Source organism: Pristiophorus japonicus, chromosome 3 (genome assembly GCF_044704955.1).
Source record: "Pristiophorus japonicus isolate sPriJap1 chromosome 3, sPriJap1.hap1, whole genome shotgun sequence".
NCBI classification, from domain to species: Eukaryota; Metazoa; Chordata; class Chondrichthyes; family Pristiophoridae; genus Pristiophorus; species Pristiophorus japonicus.
Window position 1 is genome coordinate 175,879,416 of NC_091979.1, and position 22,018 is coordinate 175,901,433.

Sequence of the window (22,018 nt, forward strand, 5' to 3'; positions counted from 1 at the left end):
GGCTCCCCGGGCATTGATGATCGGGACTCGGGCTTCCCTCCCATTCAGCTCCCCGCCCCCCTCCCTCCAGTTCAGCCTCCCTCCCTCCCTTCCATTCAGCTCCCCCCCCAACCCCCATTCATCCTCCCCACCCCCCCACCCCTTCCCAGTCAGCCTCCCCCCACCTCCCTCCCTCCCGTTCAGCTCCCCTCCGCCTCCCGTTCAGCCTTCCCCCCGCCACCCTCCCGTCCATTCAGCATCCCCACCCCTCCCTCCCATTCAGTCTCCCCCTCCCTCCCATTCATCCTCCCTCCCTCCCGTTCAGCCACCCACCCCAACCTCCCGATCAGCCTCCTCCCCCTCCCTCACGTTCATCCTCTTCCCCACCCTCCCATCAGCCTCGCCCCCCTCCCTCCCTCCTGTTCAGCCTCCCCCCTCCCTCCCGTTCAGCCTCGCTCCCCTCCCTCCCTCCCATTCAGCCTACCCGCCCTCCCGTTCACCCATCCCCCCCACCCTCCCGATCAGCCTCCTCCCCCTCCCTCAAGTTCATCCTCCCCCCCACCCTCCCGTTCAGCCTCGCCCCCCTCCCTCCCTCCCGTTCAACTACCCCCCACCTCCCTCCCACCCGTTCAGCCTCCCCCCTCCTCCCTCCCTCCTGTTCAGCTCCCCCCTCCATCTCTCCCGTACAGCCTACCCCCTCCTCTCGTTCAGCCTCCACACCCCTCCCTCCCTCCGTTCATCCTCCCCATCAGTCCCTCCCTCCCGTTCAGCCTCCCCCCCTCCCATTCAGCTTCCCCCCCTCCCTCCCGTTATTCCTCCCCCTCCCTCCTGTTCAGCCTTCCCCCTCCTCCTCTCCCCCTTCCTCCCCCCCTCCTCCTCCTCTCCCTTCCTCCTCTCCCCTCCTCCCCCTCTCCCTCCTCTCTCCTCCTCTCCCCCTCCTCCTCCTCCCCCTCTTCCCCTCCTCCTCCTCTCCCCCTCCCCCTCCTCTCCCCCTCCCTCCTCCTCTCCCCCTCTCCCCCCTCCTCTCCCCCCTCCTCTCCCCCCTCCTCCTCTCCCCCTCCCCCTCCTCCCTCCTCCTCTCCCCCTCTCCCCCTTCCTCTCCCCCCTTCCCCTCCTCCTCTCCTCCTCCTCCTCTCCCCCTCTCTCCCCTTCCCCTCCTCCTTCTCTCCCCTCTCCCTCCTCCTCTCCCCCGTCCCCCTCCTCCCTCCTCCTCTCCCCACCACCTCCTCCTCTCCCCCCTCTCCCTCCTCCTCCTCTCCCCCCTCCCTCCCTCCTCCTCTCCTCCTCCTCCTCTCCCCTCTCTCCCCTCCCCATCCTCCTCCTCTCCCCCTCCACCTCCTCTCCCCTCTCCCCATCCTCCTCCTCTCCCCCTCCCCCTCCTCCTCTCCCCCTCCCCCTCCTCTCCCCACTCCGTCCTCCTCTCCCCCCTCCTCTCCCCCTCTCCCCCCCCCTCCCCCCATCTCTCCACCCTCTCTCCCCTCCTCTCCCCCTCCTCCTCTCCCCCCCCACACCCTCTCCCCCACCCCCGCCACCCCCTCCCCACTTCCCCTCCTCTCCCCCTTCCCTCCCCCCTCCTCTCCCCCTCCCTCCTCCCTCCCACACCCCCTCTCTCCTCCCCCCTCCCCCTTCTCTCTCCCCACCCCTCGCTGTCAGAAACACAGGGAGACACTGACAGAGACAGAGAGAGAAACACTGACAGAGACAGAGAGCGAGACACTGGGAGGGCCCCGTCCCAGCACCCTGTTGGAGGGCTCCCGGTTCTGCAGCAGGTGAGTAGAAACTTAATTTTTTATTTATTGATTGATTTTTTAATAATTTTTTTTATTTTAAATGTTTAAAATTTTTTTGATTGATTTATTGGTTGATTTATTGATTTATTGATTTATTTATCATTTATTATTGACGATGGCTCTTTATTTGTAAAAATGAAGTGTTTAATATTTGTAAACTTCCCTCCCCACCCCCCATCTCTCGTTCTCTACGCCTGATTTACGCGGAAGGTTTTTCTGAGCGTACAAAAATCTACACTTACTCCATTCTAAGTTAGTTTGGAGTAAGTTTTCGCTGCCTAAACTTGCAAAATGGGCATAAGTGGCTGGACACGCCCACTTTTGAAAAAAAATCTGTTCTAAAATGAAATTATTCTAACTCACTAGAACTGGAGCAAACTAAATGCTGGGAATTGCAATTTCTAAGATACTCCATTCTAAATTAGTTGCTCCAAAAAAATAGGAACAACTCAGGCCGAAACTTGAGCCCATTGATTATCCCTCATATCAACTGACTGCTAGTTATAACTGGTTTAATGCAGTCATCATCATCATAGACAGTACCTCGAAATCGAGGAAGACTTGCTTCCTCTCTAAAAGTGAGTTCTCAGGTGACTACAGTCCAATGCAGTCTCTGTCACAAGTGACACAGATAGTGTTTGAAGGAAAGGGTGGGTGGGGAGTCTTGTTTGCCGCACGCTCCTTCCGCTGTCTGCACTTGATTTCTGCATGCTCTCGGCGATGAGACTCGAGGTGCTCAATGCCCTCCCGGATGCACTTCCTCCACTTAGGGCGGTCAATGGCCAGGGACTCTCAGGTGCTGGTGGGGATATTGCACTTTATCAAGGAGGCTTTGAGGGTGTCCTTGAAACGTTTCCTCTGCCCACCTGGGGCTCGCTTGCCGTGTAGGAGTTCTGAATAGAGCGCTTGCTTTGGGAATCTCGTGTCGAGCATGCGGATGATGTGGCCCACCCAACGGAGCTGGTCGAGTGTGGTCAGTGCTTCGATGCTGGGGATGTTGGCTTGAGCGAGAACAGTGGATTTGCAGAATCTTGCGGAGGCAGCGCTGGTGATACTTTTCCAGCGCTTTGCGGTGTCTACTGTATATGGTCCACATCTCTGAGCTATATAGGACAGGTATCACTACTGTCCTGTAGACCATAAGCTTGGTGCCAGATTTGGGTCCTGGTCTTCAAACATTCTCCTCCTCAGGCACACTGGAGGCGGTGTTGAACCTCGTCAATAATGTCTGCCCTTGCTAATAGTAGGCTCCTGAGGTATGGAAAATGGTCCACGTTGTCCAAGGCTGCACCATGGATTTTGATGACTGGGGTAATGCAGTACTGCTTACTTGGAAGGGGGGAGTTAACTTTCAAAGCCTGAAGCTCCACTCACTGCTATTCTCTTAAAAGGTGCTGCAACACACGCTTAGAAGCACATACCTAATTAATTAGAATTGAATGAGTGATCCTCACATTCTCATTATTTTTGGAATGTGTAACTTGAACAAAATTCACCCAAGATTTTCCTGTTGGTACTGCAGTGAAAAATATATATTTTGTGTTCTTAAGATGCTGTTTAATAAGACAAGACTGTTAACGCCGGGGAAGTGTGAGATTTATGATCGCAAAGAATGAAGAAGACTGCAAAACCATTTAAGCAAATGGAGCAGACATCATTTTTAAGAGCAACATTCATCAAAAAAGGTGACATGTCTGAGGCTGAGCTGAACTAGTCTATTTAAAGCAGGATCTGGTAACAGGACTGGCAATATATTTTCCCCAGATTTTAAACAGCAATATGTCATTATTAGCTAACGTTGTACAACAAATGGGATGGCCTTAACAGCAGGAAGGCTTCTTGCACTGGTTTTGCTAGACTATAAAAGGATTGTCAGCCACTTTGTGTACATATCTGTGAGGCAAACTTCAATATCTATTTGAGCTGAGATTTTGGAACAAGTTGCTCCAGGATGTATCTGAGACATGAGGAAACTCCTGCAGTACACTGCAAACTGGACCTTTCAAAATGGTCTGTAATCTTTTTTGAGTCTATTTTTTTTCATCACTTGATGTCATCCTGTTATTTAAAAAGAAATATGGGGCCGATTTTAACACCCTCGTCAGCGGTATTGGGGTGTGCAAGTGGTTAAATAGAGGCAGTGTCCTGCCCGCTGGCTTTTATGCCATATTTTAACCCTCGGGTTTCAGTGGCATGTGAGGTCCTTGCTGTAGGCAGGTGCAGGCCTCGCCAGGGAAACCCGCTGCAAAGGAGCATCAGGCTTAGGAATGGGCTGAAAAGGTAATGAATGTTTTTAAAAAAGGTTTCTCTTTGGGCCCTGGAGAAGCAGGACCCTGGGCTTCCCTCCCCAAACTATGGACATCTAGGCCTCCTCACTCCCCCACCAGCACCACATCTGTGAACACTGGGGACCATTACCATGGGCCCACGGCAGTGGCCACCTGTCGCACTCACCCGATTCCTGCCCACTGCCCTGACGTCATTGCCGCTGGGTTCAGGCGGGATTCGGGCCTGATGTATTAAAGTGAGACATGGGTGTTAAAATGGCTCAGGCCTCACACCGGTGAGCTGGAACAAGCCTGACGCTCATCCTGTCAATCACATACTCACCCATTACCCCCATTTAAAATTAAGGCTCATATTTTTTGTTTCATTACTTGTTATCTGTTTTATTTTAACTTACTAATTTTTAAAAATCACCAAGACTGAAGGGGTGTAAGCTTATTTTTTAATCAATTTTCATCCACCCTCCATAAACTTAAACTCATCCAAAACTCTGCTGCCAGTATCCTAACTCGCACCAATCCTATTCACCCATCACCAGATGCTCACTGACCTACATTGGCTCCTGGTCCGGCATGCCTCGATTTTCAAATTCTCGTCCTTATTTTCAAATTCCACCACGGCCTCACCCCTCTCTATCTCTATAACCTCCTGAGCCCTACAGTGCTCTGAGATCATAGAATCATAGAAGATTGCAGCACGGATGGTGACCCTTTCGGCCCATCGTGTCCGTGCTGGCAACAAGAAGCTATCCAGCCTAATCCCACTTTCCAGTTCTAGGTACATAACTCTGCAGCTTATGGAACTTCAAGTGCAAATCCAAGTACTTTTTAATTGTGGTGAGGGTTTCTGCCTCTACCACCCTTTCAGGCAGTAAGTTCCAGACCCTGACCACCCTCTGCATGAAGGAATTTCCCCTCAAATCTCCTCTAAACCTTCTACCAATTACTTTAAATTTATGCCCCCTGGTTGTTGACCCCTCTGCTAAGGGAAATAGGCCCTTTCTATTCACTATATCTAGGCCCCTCATAATTTTATACACCTCAATGAGGTCTCTTCGCAGCCTCCTCTGTTCCAAGGAAAACAAACCCAGCCTATCCAATCTGTCCTCACAGCTAAGATTCTTCACTCCCGGCAACATCCTCGTAAATCTCCGCTGTACCTTCTCCAGTGCAATCACATCCTTCCTGTAATGTGGTGACCAGAACTACATGCAGTACTCCAGCTGTGGCCTTTTATACAGTTCAAGCATTACCTCCCTGTTCTTATATTCTATGCCTCAGCTAATAAAGGCAAGCATTCCCTATGCCTTCTTAACCAACTTATCTACCTGGCCTGCTACCTTCAGGGATCTGTGGACATGCACTCCAAGATCCCTTTGTTCCTCTACACTTCTCAGTGTCCTACCATTTAATGTGTATTCCCTTTCCGTGTTAGCCTTCTCAAATGCATTACCTCACTTCTCTGGGTTGAATTCCATTTGCCACTGTTCTGCCGACCTGACCAGTTGATTGATATCTCCCTGCAGTCCGCAGCTTTCTTCTTCATTATCAACTACACAGCCGATTTTGGTATCATCTGCAAACTTCTTAATCATATCCCCTATATTCAAGTCTAGATCATTGATATATACCACAAAAAGCAAGGAACCTAGTACTGAGCCCTGCGGAACCCCCCTTCCAGTCACAAAAACACCCATCAACCATTACCCTTTGCTTCCTGCCTCTGAGCTAATTTTGGATCCAACTTGCCAGTTTTCACTGGATCCCATGGGCTTTTAGTTTCGTGACCTGCCTGCCATGTGGGCCTTATCAAAAACTTTGCTAAAATCTATATACACTACATCAAAAGCACTGCCCTCATCGACCCTCCTGGTTACCTCCTCCAAAAATTTAATCAATTCAGTTAGACACGACCTTTCCTTAACAAATCCGTGCTGACTGTCCTTGATTAATCCGAATCTTTCGAAATGAAGATTGATCCTATCCCTCAGGACTTTTTCCCAATAATTTTTGCACCACTGAGGTATCTGCGCTCCTCCAATTCTGGCCCCTTGAGCATCCCCGATTTTAATCGCTCAACCTTTGGCAGTTGTGCCTTCAGCTTCTGAGGCCATAAGCTCTGAAATTCCCTCCATGAACCTCTCCGCCTCGCTACCTCTCTTTCCACCTGTAAGACGTTCTTTAAAACCTCTCACTTTGACCAAGCTGTTGGTCATCTGCCCTAATATCTCATTATGCGGCTCAGTTTCAAATTTAGTTTGATAATGCTCCTGTGAAGCACCTTGGGACGTTTTATTATGTTAAAGGTGCTATATAAATGCAAGTTGTTGTTCTTGTTACTGTTAAAATGAAGACAATCTATTTGCATGACTGAGGCAGATGACAAATTTCTTCAAATGTATGGGAAAACTTAGTAAACTAGTTATTATTAATACAATAGCAATTATGAATGAATATTTTAAATCTCAACATTGTTTTTGAATTCTGCATTAGACTACTCACGGTTTTGAGTGGGCTATCCAGAAATGTAAACCAACATCTCAGGTCCCATTTCCTCTGCTTTGCATCTGGGGGCTACCTATTTGCCAAGTGTAGAGAAAAAAAGTAATAAAGGATGTTATGCCAGGTCTCCACCCACTTCATACTTCACATATTTCTAAGGTATCGGCAGATATAAATAGAGAGATATCACCTGAAACAGGGAGCCGTGTCTCAAGCAAATCCCAATTGTGCTGGGGTACGGCAACATAGTGGTTAAGTTAGTAGTAATCCAGCAGCCTGGACTAATGATCCGGAAACGTGAGTTCAATTTCCACCATGGCAGCTGGTGAATTTAAATTTAGCTTAATTGAAAATGAAATTTAGAAAAAAGCTAGTGTCGGTAATGGTGATCATGAAATTATTGGATTGTCGTAAAACCCTTTAGGGAAAGAAATCTGCCTATACATGACTCCAGACTCATAGTAATGTGGTTGATGCTTAAGCCGCTACAGAAAACAATAAGAAGAATAAAACCGACGGACCACCCGGCATCGGCACCGGCTTTGGACACAACAAAGTCACACCCAGCCTAGTCGACCCTGCAAAGTCCTCCTCACCAGCATCTGGGGACTTGTGCAAAATTGGAAGAGCTGTCCAACAGACTAGACAAGCAACAGCCTGATGTAATCATACACACAGAATCATACTTTCAGGTAGTGTGCCAGACTCTTCCATCACCATCCCTGAGGAGGTGACACAGTGGTATACAGTCGGGAGGAAGAGGCCCTGGGAGTTCTCAACATTGACTCCAGACCCCATGAAATCTCATGGCTTCAGGTCAAGCATAGGCAAGGAGACCTACTGCTGATTACCACCTACTGTCCTCCCTCAGCTGAAGAATCAGTACTTTTCCATGTGAACACCACTTGGAAGAAGCACTCAGGTTAGCAAGGACACGCAGAATGTACTTGTATGACGGACTTCAATGTCCATCATCAAGAGTGGCTCGGTAGCACAACTACTGACTGAGCTGGCCGAGTGCCGAAGGACATAGCTGCCGGACTGGGCTTGAGTAGGTGATGAGAGAACCAACAGGAGAGAAAAACCTACTTGACCTCATCCTCAGCAATCTAGCTGTCACAGATGCATCTGTCCATGAGAGTATTGATCACCGCACAGTCCTTGTGGAGACGAAGACCTCCCTGCTCCTATACTCAAATCCCCGAGCTATGAAGGCTAACATGCCATTTGCTTTCTTCACCACCTGCTGTAGCTGCATGCCAACTTTCAATGACTGATGTACCATGACACCCAGGTCTTGTTGCACCTCCCCTTTTCCTTATCTGTCGCCATTCAGATAATATTCTGCCTTCGTGTTTTTGCCCCCAAAGTGGATAACCTCACATTTATCCACATTATACTGCATCTGCCAAGCATTTGCCCTCTCACCTAACCTGTCCAAGTCACCCTGCAGCCTCTTAGCATCCTCCTCACAGCTCACTCTGCCACCCAGCTTAGTGTCATCTGCAAAATTGTAGATATTACACTCAATTCCTTCATCTAAATCATTGATGTATATTGTAAATAGCTGGGGTCCCAGCAGTGAGCCCTGCAGCACACTGCTAGTCACTGCCTGCCATTCTGAAAAGGACCCGTTTATCCTGACTCTCTGCTTCCTGTCTGCCAACCAGTTCTCTATCCACGTCAGTACATTACCCCCAATACCATGTGCTTTGATTTTGCACACCAATCTCTTGTGTGGGACCTTGTCAAAAGCCTTTTCAAAGTCCAAATACACCACATCCACTGGTTCTCCCTTGTCCACTCTGCTAGTTACATCCTCAAAAAATTCCAGAAGATTTGTCAAGCATGCTTTCCCTTTCATAAATCCATGCTGACTTGGACTGATCCTGTCACTGCTTTCCAAATGCGCTGCTATTTCATCTTTAATAATTGAATCTAACATTTTCCCCACTATCGATATCAGGCTAACCGGTCTATAATTCCCCATTTTCTCTCCCCCTCCTTTTTTGAAAAGTGGTGTTAAATTAGCTACCCTCCAGTCCATAGGAACTGGTCCAGAGTCTATAGACTGTTGGAAAATGATCACCAATGCATCCACTATTTCTAGTGCAACTTCCTTAAGTACTCTGGGATGCAGAATATCAGGCCCTGGGGATATATCGGCCTTCAATCCCATCAATTTCTCTAACACAATTTCCTGACTAATAAGGATTTCCTTCAGTTCATCCTTCTCACTGGACCCTCGGTTCCCTAGTATTTCTGGAAGGTTATTTGTGTCTTCCTTCGTGAAGACAGAACCAAAGTATTTGTTCAATTGGTCTGCCACTTCTTTTCCCCCATTATAAATTCACCTGATTCTGATTGCAAGGGACCTACCTAGAACAGATCAAAGCTCTGCAGTCTTGCCAAATCCAGTAACAAATGGTGGTGGACAATCAAACAACTAACAGGAGAAGGAGACTCCATGAACATCCCCATCCTCAATGATGGCGGAGCCCGGCATGTTAGTACAAAAGATGAGGCTGAAGGCAACCATCTTCAGCCAGAAGTGCTGAGTGGATGATCCTTCTCGGCCTCCTCCTGAGGTCCCCACCATCACAGAAGCCTGTCTTCAGCCAATTCAATTCACTCCACATGATATCAAGAAAAGGCTGTGTGCATTGGATACAGCAAAGGCTATGGGCCCTGACATGCTGTCGTGTTGAAGACTTGTGCTCCAGAACTAGCCACGCGTCTAGAAAAGCTGTTCCAGTATAGCTACAACACTGGCATCTACCCGACAATATGGTGAGTCAGCCAGGAACAGTATAAAAAGAGGGAGCTTGGTACAGTCTAGCTCGGAGGGCAACAGCAGGTCAGAGTGCAAAGGTAAGAGTTTGGTAAGTGGGAGAGTTTGGGCAAGTGGGAGCGGGAGGTGTTGCTTTGTCTTGTTTTCCCCACCAGTGCTGACTCCCTGACCTGGGAGGAAAAGAAAACGAAGCGTGACGTCACAGTAAGAGATTCGTGGACGTCGCAGTGGCCTATAAAGGCCAAACGGCAGTCGAGAGGCGGTGGCAGTCTGAGAGGCGGGAGTTTGGGGATGTCGGAGCGGCCTATAAAGGCCAGCTGGTGCAGCTGCAGCAGGGAAAGAAGGCAAAAAAGTAGTAGAAAGAAATCGAAAGGTGACGTCACAGCCAAGGGGGTAAGTGATTGGCTGGTGATTGGTGAGTAGTTTTTCTTTTTTTTTTCTTTATCAGTAAGTAACCTTTAGCATTATTGATGCCAAATTAAGTTATTCTAGGGGTTAAGTCATGGCAGGAGAGCTTGGACACGTGTTATGCTCCTCCTGTATTATGTGGGAAGTCAGGGACGCTTGCAGTGACCCTAACGACTACATATGTGGGAAGTGTATCCGGCTGCAGCTCCTGGCAGATCGCAGTCCGGCACTGGAGATGCGGGGAGATTCACTCTGGAGCATGCATGATGCTGAGAATGATGTGAATAGCACGTTTAGTGAGTTGGTCTTACCGCAGGTAATGGTTACACAACCAGATAGGGGATGGGTGACCAACAGAAAGAGCAGTGGAAGGAAGGTAGTGCAGGGGTCCCCTGCGATCATCCTCTTGCAAAACAGATACACCGCTTTGGGTACTGTTGAGGGGGATGACTCATCAGGGGAGGGCAGCAGCAGCCAAGTCCATGGCACCAGGGGTGGCTCTGCTACACAGGAGGGCAGGAAAAAGAGTAGGAGAGCTATAGTGATAGGGGATTTTATTGCAAGGGGAATAGATAGACATTTCTGCGGTCGCAACCGAGACTCCAGGATGGTATGCTGCCACCCTGGTGCAAGGGTCAAGGATGTCTCGGAGCAGGTGCAGGACATTTTGAAGGGGGAGGGTAAACAGCCAGTTGTCGTGGTGCATATAGGTACCAACGATATAGGTAAAAAACGGGATGAGGTCCTACAAGACGAATTTAGGGAGCGAGGACCGAAATTAAAAAGTAGGACCTCAAAAGTAGTAATCTCAGATTGCTACCAGTGCCACGTGCTAGTCAAAGTAGGAATCGCAGGATAGCTCAGATGAATACGTGGCTTGAGGAGTGGTGCAGAAGGGAGGGATTCAAATTCCTGGGACATTGGAACCGGTTCTGGGGGAGGTGGGACCAGTACAAACCGGACGGTCTGCACCTGGGCAGGACCAGAACCAATGTCCAAGGGGGAGTGTTTGCTAGTGCTGCTGGGGAGGGGTTAAACTATTATGGTAGGGGGATGGGAACCTATGCAGGGAGACAGAGGGAAGTAGAATGGGGGCAGAAGCAAAAGATAGAAAGAAGAAAAATAAAAGTGGAGGGCAGAGAAACCCAAGGCAAAAAGCAAAAAGGGCCACATTACAGCAAAATCCAAAAGGGGCAAAAGGTGTTAAAAAGACAATTTGAAGGCTCTGTGCCTCAATGCAAGGAGTATTCAGAATAAGGTGGACGAATTAACTGCGCAGATAGCAGTTACCGGATATGATGTAATTGGCATCACGGAGCAATGGCTCCAGGGTAACCAAGGCTGGGAACTCAACATCCAGGGGTATTCAACATTTAGGAAGAATAGACAGAAAGGAAAAGCAGGTGGGGTGGCATTGCTGCTTGAAGAGGAAATTAATGCAATAGTAAGGAATGACATTAGCTTGGATGATGTGGAATCTGTATGGGTGGAGCTACGGAATACCAAAGGGCAGAAAACGCTAGTGGGAGTTGTGTACAGCCCACTAAACAGTAGTAATGAGGATGGGGACAGCATCAAACAAGAAATTAGGGATGCGTGCAATAAAGGTACAGCAGTTATCATGGGCGACTTTAATCTACATATTGACTGGGCTAACCAAACTGGTAGCAATGCGATGAAGGAGGATTTCTTGGGGTGCATTAGGGATGGTTTTCTTGACCAATATGTCGAGGAACCAACTTGAGGGCTGGCCATCCTAGACTGGGGGATGTGCAATGAGAAAGGACTAATTAACAATCTTGTTGTGCGAGGCCTCTTGGGGAAGAGTGACCATAATATTGTAGAATTCTTTGTTAAAATGGAGAGTGATACAATTGATTCAGAGACTAGGGTCCTGAATTTGCGGAAAGGTAACTTCGATGGTGTGAGACGTGAATTGGCTAGAATAAACTGGCGAGTGATACTTAAAGGGTTGACAGTGGATAGGCAATGGCAAACATTTAAAGATCACATGGATGAACTTCAACAATTGTACATCCCTGTCTGGAGTAAAAATAAAACGGGGAAGGTGGCTCAACCGTGGCTAACAAGGGAAATTAAGGATAATGTTAAATCCAAGGAAGAGGCATATAAATTGGCCAGAAAAAGTAGCAAACCTGAGGACTGGGAGAATTTTGTAATACAGCAAAGGAGGACTAAGGATTTAATTAGGAGGGGGAAAATAGAGTATGAGAGGAAGCTTGCTGGGAACATAAAAACTGACTGCAAAAAATTCTATAGATATATGAAGAGAAAAAGATTAGTGAAAACAAACGTAGGTCCTTTGCAGTCAGATTCAGGTGAATTTATAATGGGGAGCAAAGAAATGGCGGACCAGTTAAACAAATACTTTGGTTCTGTTTTCTGAAGGAAGACACAAATAACCTTTCGGAAATACGAGGGGACCGAGGGTCTAGTGAGAAGGAGGAACTGAAGGATATCCTTATAAAATGGAAAATTGTGTTCGGGAAATTGATGGGATTGAAGGCTGATAAATCCCTGGGCCCTGATAGTCTGCATCCCAGAGTACTTAAGGAAGTGGCCCTAGAAATAGTGGCTGCATTGGTGATCATTTTCCAACAGTTTATCGACTCTGGATCAGTTCCTATGGACTGGAGGGTAGCTAATGTAACACCACTGTTTGAAAAAGGAGTGAGAGAGAAAACGGGTAATTAAAGACCAGTTAGCCTGACATCAGTAGTGGGGAAAATGTTGGAATCAATTATTAAAGATGAAATAGCAGCGCATTTGGAAAGCAGTGACAGGATCGGTCCAAGTCAGCATGGATTTATGAAAGGGAAATCATGCTTGACAAATCTTCTGGAATTTTTTGAGGATGTAACTAGCAGAGTGGACAAGGGAGAACCAGTGGATGTGGTGTATTTGGACTTTGAAAAGGCTTTTGACAAGGTCCCACACAAGAGATTGGTGTGCAAAATCAAAGCACATGGTATTGGGGGTAATGTACTGACGTGGATAGAGAACTGGTTGGCAGACAGGAAGCAGAGAGTCGGGATAAACGGGTTATTTTCAGAATGGCAGGCAGTGACTAGTGGAGTACCGCAAGGCTCAGTGCTGGGACCCCAGCTATTTACAATATACATTAATGATTTGGATGAGGGAATTGAGTGTAATAGCTGCAAGTTTGCAGATGACACTAAGCGGTGTGAGCTGCGAGGAGGATGCTAAAAGGCTGCAGGGTGACTTGGATAGTTTAGGTGAGAGGGCAAATGCTTAGCAGATGCAGTATAATGTGGATAAATGTGAGGTTATCCACTTTGAGGGCAAAAACATGAAGGCAGAATATTATCTGAATGGCAGCAGATTCGGAAACGGGAAGGTTCAACGAGACCTGAGTGTCATGGTACATCAGTCATTGAAAGTGGGCATGCAGGTACAGCAGGCGGTGAAGAAGGCAACTGGTATGTTGGCCTTCATAGCTAGGGGATTTGAGTATAGGAGCAGGGAGGTTTTATTGCAGTTGTACAGGGTCTTGATGAGGACTCACCTTGAATATTGTGTTCAGTTTTGGTCTCCTAATCTGAGGAAGGACGTTCTTGCTATTGAGGGAGTGTAGCGAAGGTTCACCAGACTGATTCCCGGGATAGCGAGACTGATATATGAGGAAAGACTGGATCAACTGGCCCTTTATACATTGGAGTTTAGAAGGACGCAAGGGGATCTCATAGAAACTTACAAGATTCTGACGGGACTGGACAGGTTAGATGCGGGAAGAATATTCCCAATGACGGGGAAGTCCAGAACCAGGGGACACAGTCTTAGGATAAGGGGTAGGCCATTTAGGACTGAGATGAGGAGAAACTTCTTCACTCAGAGAGTTGTTAACCTGTGGAATTCCCTACCGCAGAGAGTTGTTGATGCCAGTTCATTGGATATATTCAAGAAGGAGTTAGATATGGCCTTTACGGCTAAAGGGATCAAAGGGTATGGAGAGGGATACTGAGGGAATGATCAGCATGATCTTATTGAATGGTGGTGCAGGCTCGAAGGGCCGAATGGCCTACTCCTGCACCTATTTTCTATGCTTCCATGTTTCTGTGTTAAAACTGCCCAGGTATGTCCTGACAACAAAAAGCAGGACAAATCCAATCCAGCCAATTACCGCCTCATCAGTCTACTTTCAGTCATCAGCAAAGTGATGGAAGATGTCATCGACAGTGCTATCAAGCGGTATTTGCCAATAACCTACTCATTAATGCCCAGTTTGGATTCCGCCAGGACCACTTGGCTCCAGACCCCATTACAGCCTTGGTCCAAACATGGACAAAAGAGCTGAATTCCAGAGGTGAGGTGAGAGTGACTGCCCTTGATATCAAGCAGCATTTGACCGAGTGTGGCATCAAGGAGCCCTAGTAAAATTGAAGTCAATTGGAATCAGGGGGAAAACTCTTCACTGGCTGTAGTTGTACCGAGCACAAAGGAAGATGATTGTAGTTGTTGGAGGTCAATCATCACAGCCCCAGGACATCACTGCAGGAGTTCCTCAGGGCAGTGTCCTTGGCCCAACTATCTTCAGCTTCTTCATTAATGTGATTCCCTCCATCAAAAGGTCAGAAATGAGGATGCTCGCTGATGATTGCACAATGTTCAGTAACATTCGCAGCTCCTCAGATAATGGAGCAGTCCATCCCAGAATGCAGCAAGACCGGGACAACATTCAGGCTTGGGTTGATACTTGACAAGTAACATTTATCCCACACAAGGGACAAATGACCATCTCCAGGCAATGACCATCTCCAACAAGTGAAAGCCGACAACTGCCCCTTAACATTCAACAGAACTACCATCTCTGAATCCCCCACCATCAACATCCTAGCACAACATTGACCAGAAACTTAACTGGACCAGGCACGTAAATACTGTGGCTAAAAGAGGCTGGGTATTTTGCAGCGAGTGAATCAGCTTCTGACTCCCCAAAACCTTTCCACCATCTACAAGGCACAAGTTCCCCTCCAAGTCATCATCATCCTGACTTGAAAATATATTGCTGTTCCTTCATCTAAATCTTGGAACTCCCTCCCTAACACCACTTTGGGAGTACCTTCTCTCTCGCTCTCTCTCTCACTCTCTTAGGCAGTCCCTCGGAGTCGAGGATGACTTGCTTCCACAATAATATGAGTTCACAGGTGACTGATGAGACCAATGCAGGACCTACAGTCTCTGTCACAGGTGGGCAGATGGTGGTTGAGGGGATGGGTGGGTGGGGAGCCTGGGTTGTCGTGCGCGCAATCCTGTTTGCGCTTGACTTCCGCATGCTCCCAGTGAAGAGGCTCGAGGTGTTTGGCCCCTTCCCGGATGCTTCTCCTCCATTTTGAATGGTCCTCGGCCAGGGATTCCTAGCCGTCGGTGGGGATGTTGCACATTTTCAAGGAGGCTTTGAGGGAGTCCTTGAAGCATTTCCTCTGCCCATATGGGACTTACTTGCTGTGTCGGAGCTCTGAGTAGAGCGCTTGTTTTGGGAGTCTAGTATCAGGCATGTGGACGATGTGACCCGTCCATCGAAGCTGATTGAGCATGATCAATGCTTCGATGCTGACCTGAGAGAGAACACTGACGTTGGTGCGCATATCCTGCCACTGGATTAGCAGGATCTTGCGGAGGCAGCATTGGTGGTGCTTTGAGGTGCCTGCTGTACATAGTCCATGTCTCTGAAGCATATAGGAAGGTAGGTATCACTACTGCTCTGTAAACCATGAGCTTGGTGCCGGGTTTGAGGTCCTGGTCTTCAAACACTCTCCTCCTCAAGTGACCGAAGGCTGCACTGGCGCACTGAATGTGGTATTGGACTTCGTCATCGACGTCTGCCCTTGTTAACAGTAGGCTCCCGAGAAAAATGGTCCACGTCGTCCAAGGCCTCGTCATAGATTTTGATAATCGAGGGGCAGTACTGTGTGGCGGGGGCAGGTTGGTAGAGGACCTTTGTCTTATGGATGTTTAAAGTAAGGCCCATACTCTTGCACGCTTCGGTGAAGGTGTTGATGAAGCTTTGGAGTTCGGCCTCCGAATGTGCACAAACGCAAGCATCGTCTGCATACTGTAATTCAATGACAGGGGATGGGACGACCTTGGATCTGTACTGGAGACAATGGAGGTTGAACAATTTCCCATTTGTTCTGTAGATTTGCTCCACTCCAGTGGGGAGCTTATTGAGGGTGAGATGGAGCATTGCAGCAAGGACGATCGAGAAGAGCGTTGGTGCAATGACACAGCCTTGCTTGACCCCGGTCCATACGTGAATTGGGTCTGTGGTGGATCCGTTGGTCAGGATTATGGCTTGCATGTCATCGTGGAGCAGGCAGGGGATGGTGACAAGTTTTTGGGGGGCAGCCAAATTTGAGGAGGACATTCCATAATCCCTCATGGTTGGCAGTGTTGAAGGCCTTTGTGAGGTCAAAGAAGGCCATGTACAGGGTTGGTGCTGCTCCCTGCATTTCTCTTGAATTTGGCGCGCGGTGAAGATCGTGTCCATTGTGCCCCTTAGTCCGCATTGCGACTCTGGGAGGAGTTCTTCAACCACTGGGAGAAGGTGATTGAGGAGGATTCTTGGAATGACTTTCCCTGTGGCAGACAACAGGGAAACTCCTCTGTAATTACCGCAACCTTTCTTGAAGATGGTCACGACTATGGCTACTCTGAGATCCCCTGCCATGCTCTCCCCCTTCTAAATAAGAGAAATGAGTTCATGGATTCACATCAATAGTACTTTCCCGCCATGTTTTAGTGCTTCGGCGGGGATTCCATCTGCTTCTGAGGCCTTATTATTCTTCAGTTGTCAAATGGCCTTTTCAACCTCATGCCGGGCTGGGGTTGTGCTGAGGTGGTGGCGGGAAGTCTTGGTTAGGGAGATCTTTGAAGCGCTTCTTCCAGCGAGCACTGACTGCCTCTGTCTTTGATGAGTACCTCTCCAATCTTGGCCCGCAGTGGGGTAGGATCTTGGGTGCTTGGGCCGTAGGTGGTCTTGTCTGCGCTTAAGAATCCACGCATGCCGTGGCGGTCAGCTAGTTGCTGGGTCTCCTGCGCTTTCTCCACTCATCATCTGTTCTTTAAGTTGTGAGTTTTATGTTGGACCTCGGCCTTCAGACATCTATAGAGCTGCTTTCTTGCTGTTGAATTGTGTTGCTGTTTCCAGTTCAAGAATGCCCTTACGCTTGCGGCTTATTAGCTCCTGGATCCCCTGGTCGTTCTCGTCGAACCAGTCTTGATGTTTCCTGGTCTCTTCACAGGTGCTAATTATGGAGGCCCTGAGGGCAGACCAGGCATTGTGGACACTCTGCATCTCTGGATCACAGGGAGTCGTCAGGTTGGATGTGAGGCGCTGGCTGAATAGGGCTTTCTTAGAAGGGTCTTTGAGTGCTCCAGCATTTATTTTCCTGCGCCATCGTTTCTGTTGCCGCCGCTGCTTTGGGGCTACATTGATGGAGATGACAGAGCGGATTAGGCAGTGGTTCATCCAGCAATCGTCAGCTCCTGTCATGATGCAGGTGATGCGCACGTCCTTGAGGCCCCTTGCTCGGATGATGACATAATCTAGCTGATGCCAGTGCTTGGAGCGAGGGTGTTGCCATGAGGCCTTGTACTTGTCTCTCTGACGGAACAAGGTGCTGGTTATGACAAAGCCATGTTCTAAGCATTTTGTCAGGAGGAGCGTACTGCTGGTGTTGGTTTTCCCTACCCCCGCTATGCCGATCACACCTCCTCAGAGGTCTGTGTCCTTTCCAACTCTGGCGTTAAAGTCGCTAAGGAGGATCAGCTTGTTGCCTTTCACCAAACGGACTGCAGCGGTTCAAGGCGGCGGCTCACTTCCGCCTTCTCAAGAGCAATTATGGATGAGCAATAAATGCGGGCGTTGCTAGCGATGCCCGCATCCCAGGAACAAATAAACATAAACTGGTATGACATCAGGATGCTTGCTGTGTTTTTTTTTGGTTCTCCATCCAGCGATGGCCCAAACCAAACTGAAAATGGAACTTGGAGGTTGTGCTCAGTCCTCTTAGATTGGAAGGTCTGAGAAAGGGCTGCCCACAACATTCCTGCACCGCCAAACAGACATCTTTTTCAAGGTCAGCAAAGGAGGGGCTACTGATTTTGGACAGCAGGCCATAGGGCACAAAGCTGGAGCTCATTACCACTGCTGCAGCAGTTTACTTTCATTCCGCACTTTTGGGTGTATGTCTCCAACGGATGTTGCAGCATCGGGGGTAGCTGGGTGCCATGTTAGGGAGCAAAGCTTAGAAATACAGATGGATTCAGGTCTGTTCAGGCAGAGCAGACTTTCAGTGCTTGACTTGCATTCTGTCCAAAGAGGAGAGGAAATCACCGCCCCCTAAATTAAGAACATAAGAAATAGGAGCAGGAGACAATCACTATCACTGGGGGGTAGTGCTGGACAGGCTAATGGGACTCAAGGTAGACAAGTCCCCTGGTCCTGATGAAATGCATCCCAGGGTATTAAAAGAGATGGCGGAAGTTATAGCAGATGCATTCGTTATAATCTACCAAAATTCTCTGGACTCTGGGGAGGTACCAGCAGATTGGAAAGCAGCTAATGTAATGCCTCTGTTTAAAAAAGGGGGCAGACAAAAGGCAGGTAACTATAGGCCGGTTAGTTTAACATCTGTAGTGGGGAAAATGCTTGAAACTATCATTAAGGAAGAAATAGCGGGACATCTAGATAGGAATAGTGCAATCAAGCAGACGCAGCATGGATTCATGAAGGGGAAATCATGTTTAACTAATTTACTGGAATTCTTTGAGGATATAACGAGCATGGTGGATAGAGGTGTACCGATGGATGTGGTGTATTTAGATTTTCAAAAGGCATTCGATAAGGTGCCACACAAAAGGTTATTGCAGAAGATAAAGGTACGCGGAGTCAGAGGAAATGTATGAGCATGGATAGAGAATTGGCTGGCTAACAGAAAGCAGAGAGTCGGGATAAATGGGTCCTTTTCGAGTTGGAAATCAGTGGTTAGTGGTGTGCCACAGGGATCGGTGCTGGGACCACAACTGTTTACAATATACATAGATGACCTGGAAGAGGGGACAGAGTGTAGTGTAACAAAATTTGCAGATGACACAAAGATTAGTGGGAAAGCGGGTTGTGTAGAGGACACAGAAAGGCTGCAAAGAGATTTGGATAGGTTAAGCGAATGGGCTAAGGTTTGGCAGATGGAATACAATGTCGGAAAGTGTGAGGTCATCCACCTTGGGAAAAAATACAGTAAAAGGGAATATTATTTGAATGGGGAGAAATTACAACATACTGCGGTGCAGAGGGACCTGGGGGTCCTTGTGCATGAAACTCTTTTGGAGTTCACCTGCAAAACATAAAACATTAAACTGTGCCACCCGACCTGGGTGACACTCCAGACATTTACAAGGCCCTTTTTTTTCCCCCCCTTTTTTTTTTTTTTCTTTTTTTCTTTTTTTTGGTTTTTTTTTGGGCACTAAATTTCCTTGTGCATGAAACTCTTTTGGAGTTCACCTGCAAAACATAAACATTAAACTGTGCCACCCGACCTGGGTGACACTCCAGACATTTACAAGGCCCCTTTTTTTTTTTAAATTATTTTTTTTTTTTTTTTTTTTTTCCCCCCCCCCCCCCCCCCCCTTTTTTTGTGTTTTTTTTTGTGTTTTTTCTTTTTTTTTTGTTTTTTTTTTTGGGCACTAAAATCACAATTTTTCCCCAGTGCCCCCTATAAAAGGGAAGGGGACACTAAAAGCACCGGCATTTAAAACAAATTAACTTTAAAACGTAAAATCAAATTAAAATTTGGTTGCCGGGCGTGATGATGCACTCCAGTCCCTCCGGTGCCCACCTCTCGCGGAAGGCCGCGAGCGTACCGGTGGACACCGCGTGCTCCATCTCCAAGGACACCCTGGACCGGATGTAAGAGCGGAAGAGAGGCAGGCAGTCAGGTTGAACGACCCCCTCGACCGCCCGCTGCCTGGACCGGCTGATGGTCCTTGTGCATGAAACTCTTTTGAGTTTATCTGTGAAAACATAAAAACATTAAACGGTGCCACCCGACCTGGGTGACACTCCAGACATTTACAAGGCCCATTTTTTTTTCCCCCTTTTTTGTGTTTTTTTTTTTTGTGTTTTTTTCTTTTTTTTTTGGTTTTTTTTTTGGGCACTAAAATCACAATTTTTCCCCAGTGCCCCCTATAAAAGGGAAGGGGACACTAAAAGCACCGGCAATTAAAACAAATTAACTTTAAAACGTAAAATCAAATTAAAATTTGGTTGCCGGGCGTGATGATGCACTCCAGTCCCTCCGGTGCCCACCTCTCGCGGAAGGCCGCGAGCGTACCGGTGGACACCGCGTGCTCCATCTCCAAGGACACCCTGGACCGGATGTAAGAGCGGAAGAGAGGCAGGCAGTCAGGTTGAACGACCCCCTCGACCGCCCGCTGCCTGGACCGGCTGATGGTCCTTGTGCATGAATTCCAAAAAGTTAGCTTGCAGGTGCAGCAGGTAATCAGGAAGGTGAATGGAATGTTGGCCTTCATTGCGAGAGGGATGGAGTACAAAAGCAGGGAGGTCCTTCTGCAACTGTACAGGGTATTGGTGAGGCCACACCTGGAGTACTGCGTGCAGTTTTGGTTACCTTACTTAAGGAAGGATATACTAGCTTTGGAGGGGGTACAGAGACGATTCACGAGGCTGATTCCGGAGATGAGGGGGTTACCTTATGATGATAGATTGAGTAGACTGAGTCTTTACTCGTTGGAGTTCAGAAGGATGAGGGGTGATCTTATAGAAACATTTAAAATAATGAAAGGGATAGACAAGATAGAGGCAGAGAGGTTGTTTCCACTGGTTGGGGAGACTAGAACTAGGGGGCACAGCCTCAAAATACGGGGGAGCCAATTTAAAACCGAGTTGAGAAGGAATTTCTTCTCCCAGAGGGTTGTGAATCTATGGAATTCTCTGCCCAAGGAAGCAGTTGAGGCTAGCTCATTGAATGTATTCAAATCACAGATAGATAGATTTTTAACCAATAAGGCAATTAAGGGTTATGGGGAGCGGGCGGGTAAGTGGAGCTGAGTCCACGGCCAGATCAGCCATGATCTTGTTGAATGGCGGAGCAGGCTCGAGGGGCTGGATGGCCTACTCCCGTTCCTAATTCTTATTATGTAGGAGTGGGCCATTTGGCCCATTGGGCCATCATTATCATAGGCAGTCCCTTGGAATCGAGGAAGACTTACTTCCACTCTTAAAATGAGTCCTTAGGTGACTGAACAGTCCAATGACAGAACCACAGACTGTGTCACATGTGGGACAGATAGTCGTTGAGGGAAAGGGTGGGTAGGACAGGTTTGCCGCATGTTCTTTCTGCTGCCTGTGCTTGATTTCTGCATGCTCTCGACAATGAGACTCGCGGTGCTCAGCGCCCTCCCGGATGCACTTCCTCCACTTTCGGCGGTCTTTGGCCATGGACTCCCAGGTGTCAGTGGGGACGTCGTACTTTATCAGGGAGGCTTTGAGGGTGTCTGCCATTCAATAAGATCATTGCTGATCTGATCTTGGCCTTAACTCCACTTTCCCGCCCGCTCCCCATAACCCTTGACTCCCTAATCATTAAAAAATCTGTTAAATTTGGTTTGCCCAGTCAATATGTAGATTAAAGTCCCCCATGATTATTGCATTACCTTTAAGAACATTCTTATTTTCAAAATACGAGATCAATTTTCTTCACTTAATTGTATGTCTTATGAAGCGGGAACATTACTTATAAAATGTAATTCATGTTTTTACTTGATTTTAAAAAAATCACTGGTCTTCCCCAATTGCAGCCTACTCAACATTCGCTCACTCTCCCCACTTTGAATGCCCCCCTCCCGAGGAAGGCGCGCGCCCAAGCCGGCTGGCTGCAGACAGAGGGGTGCGCGCATCGTGGCCGCTGTTTATGTGTGGGGCAGGCCTTGCGCTCCCGCGGTGACACGCACAGTGTGCGCGCGGAGAGGCTGCTGTTTGTGTCGGGAGGCTCAGTGCGCGCAGGGCGGCCCGGTAAGTATGTTACATTTCTTAAATATACATCTCGGCGCTCTAACACAATGTATCGAGCTCCGGAATGAGTTGTGACCTCCCGAAGTTGATTTCTGGCTGTTAAATTGCAGCGCTGAAAGCATTTGGTGCAAAATGGCTGAGACGTTCCAGGTGGAGGTTTAATTTTTCCTCTTTTTCTGTGTGTCGGGAG

The 22,018-nt window shown here is 48.1% G+C and overlaps 1 protein-coding gene across 1 annotated transcript in view; it reads left to right on the forward strand.

The window, feature by feature from the left end:
• Window positions 1-9,891: 9,891 nt before the first annotated feature.
• LOC139254880 (SH3 domain-binding protein 4-like) overlaps window positions 9,892-22,018 on the forward strand; it is a 69,069-nt gene continuing 56,942 nt past the window's right edge. Inside the window, exon 1 of the mRNA XM_070873849.1 lies at window positions 9,892-10,051. Coding sequence (XP_070729950.1) covers window positions 9,892-10,051 — 160 coding nt within the window. The remainder of the gene's footprint in view (window positions 10,052-22,018) is intronic.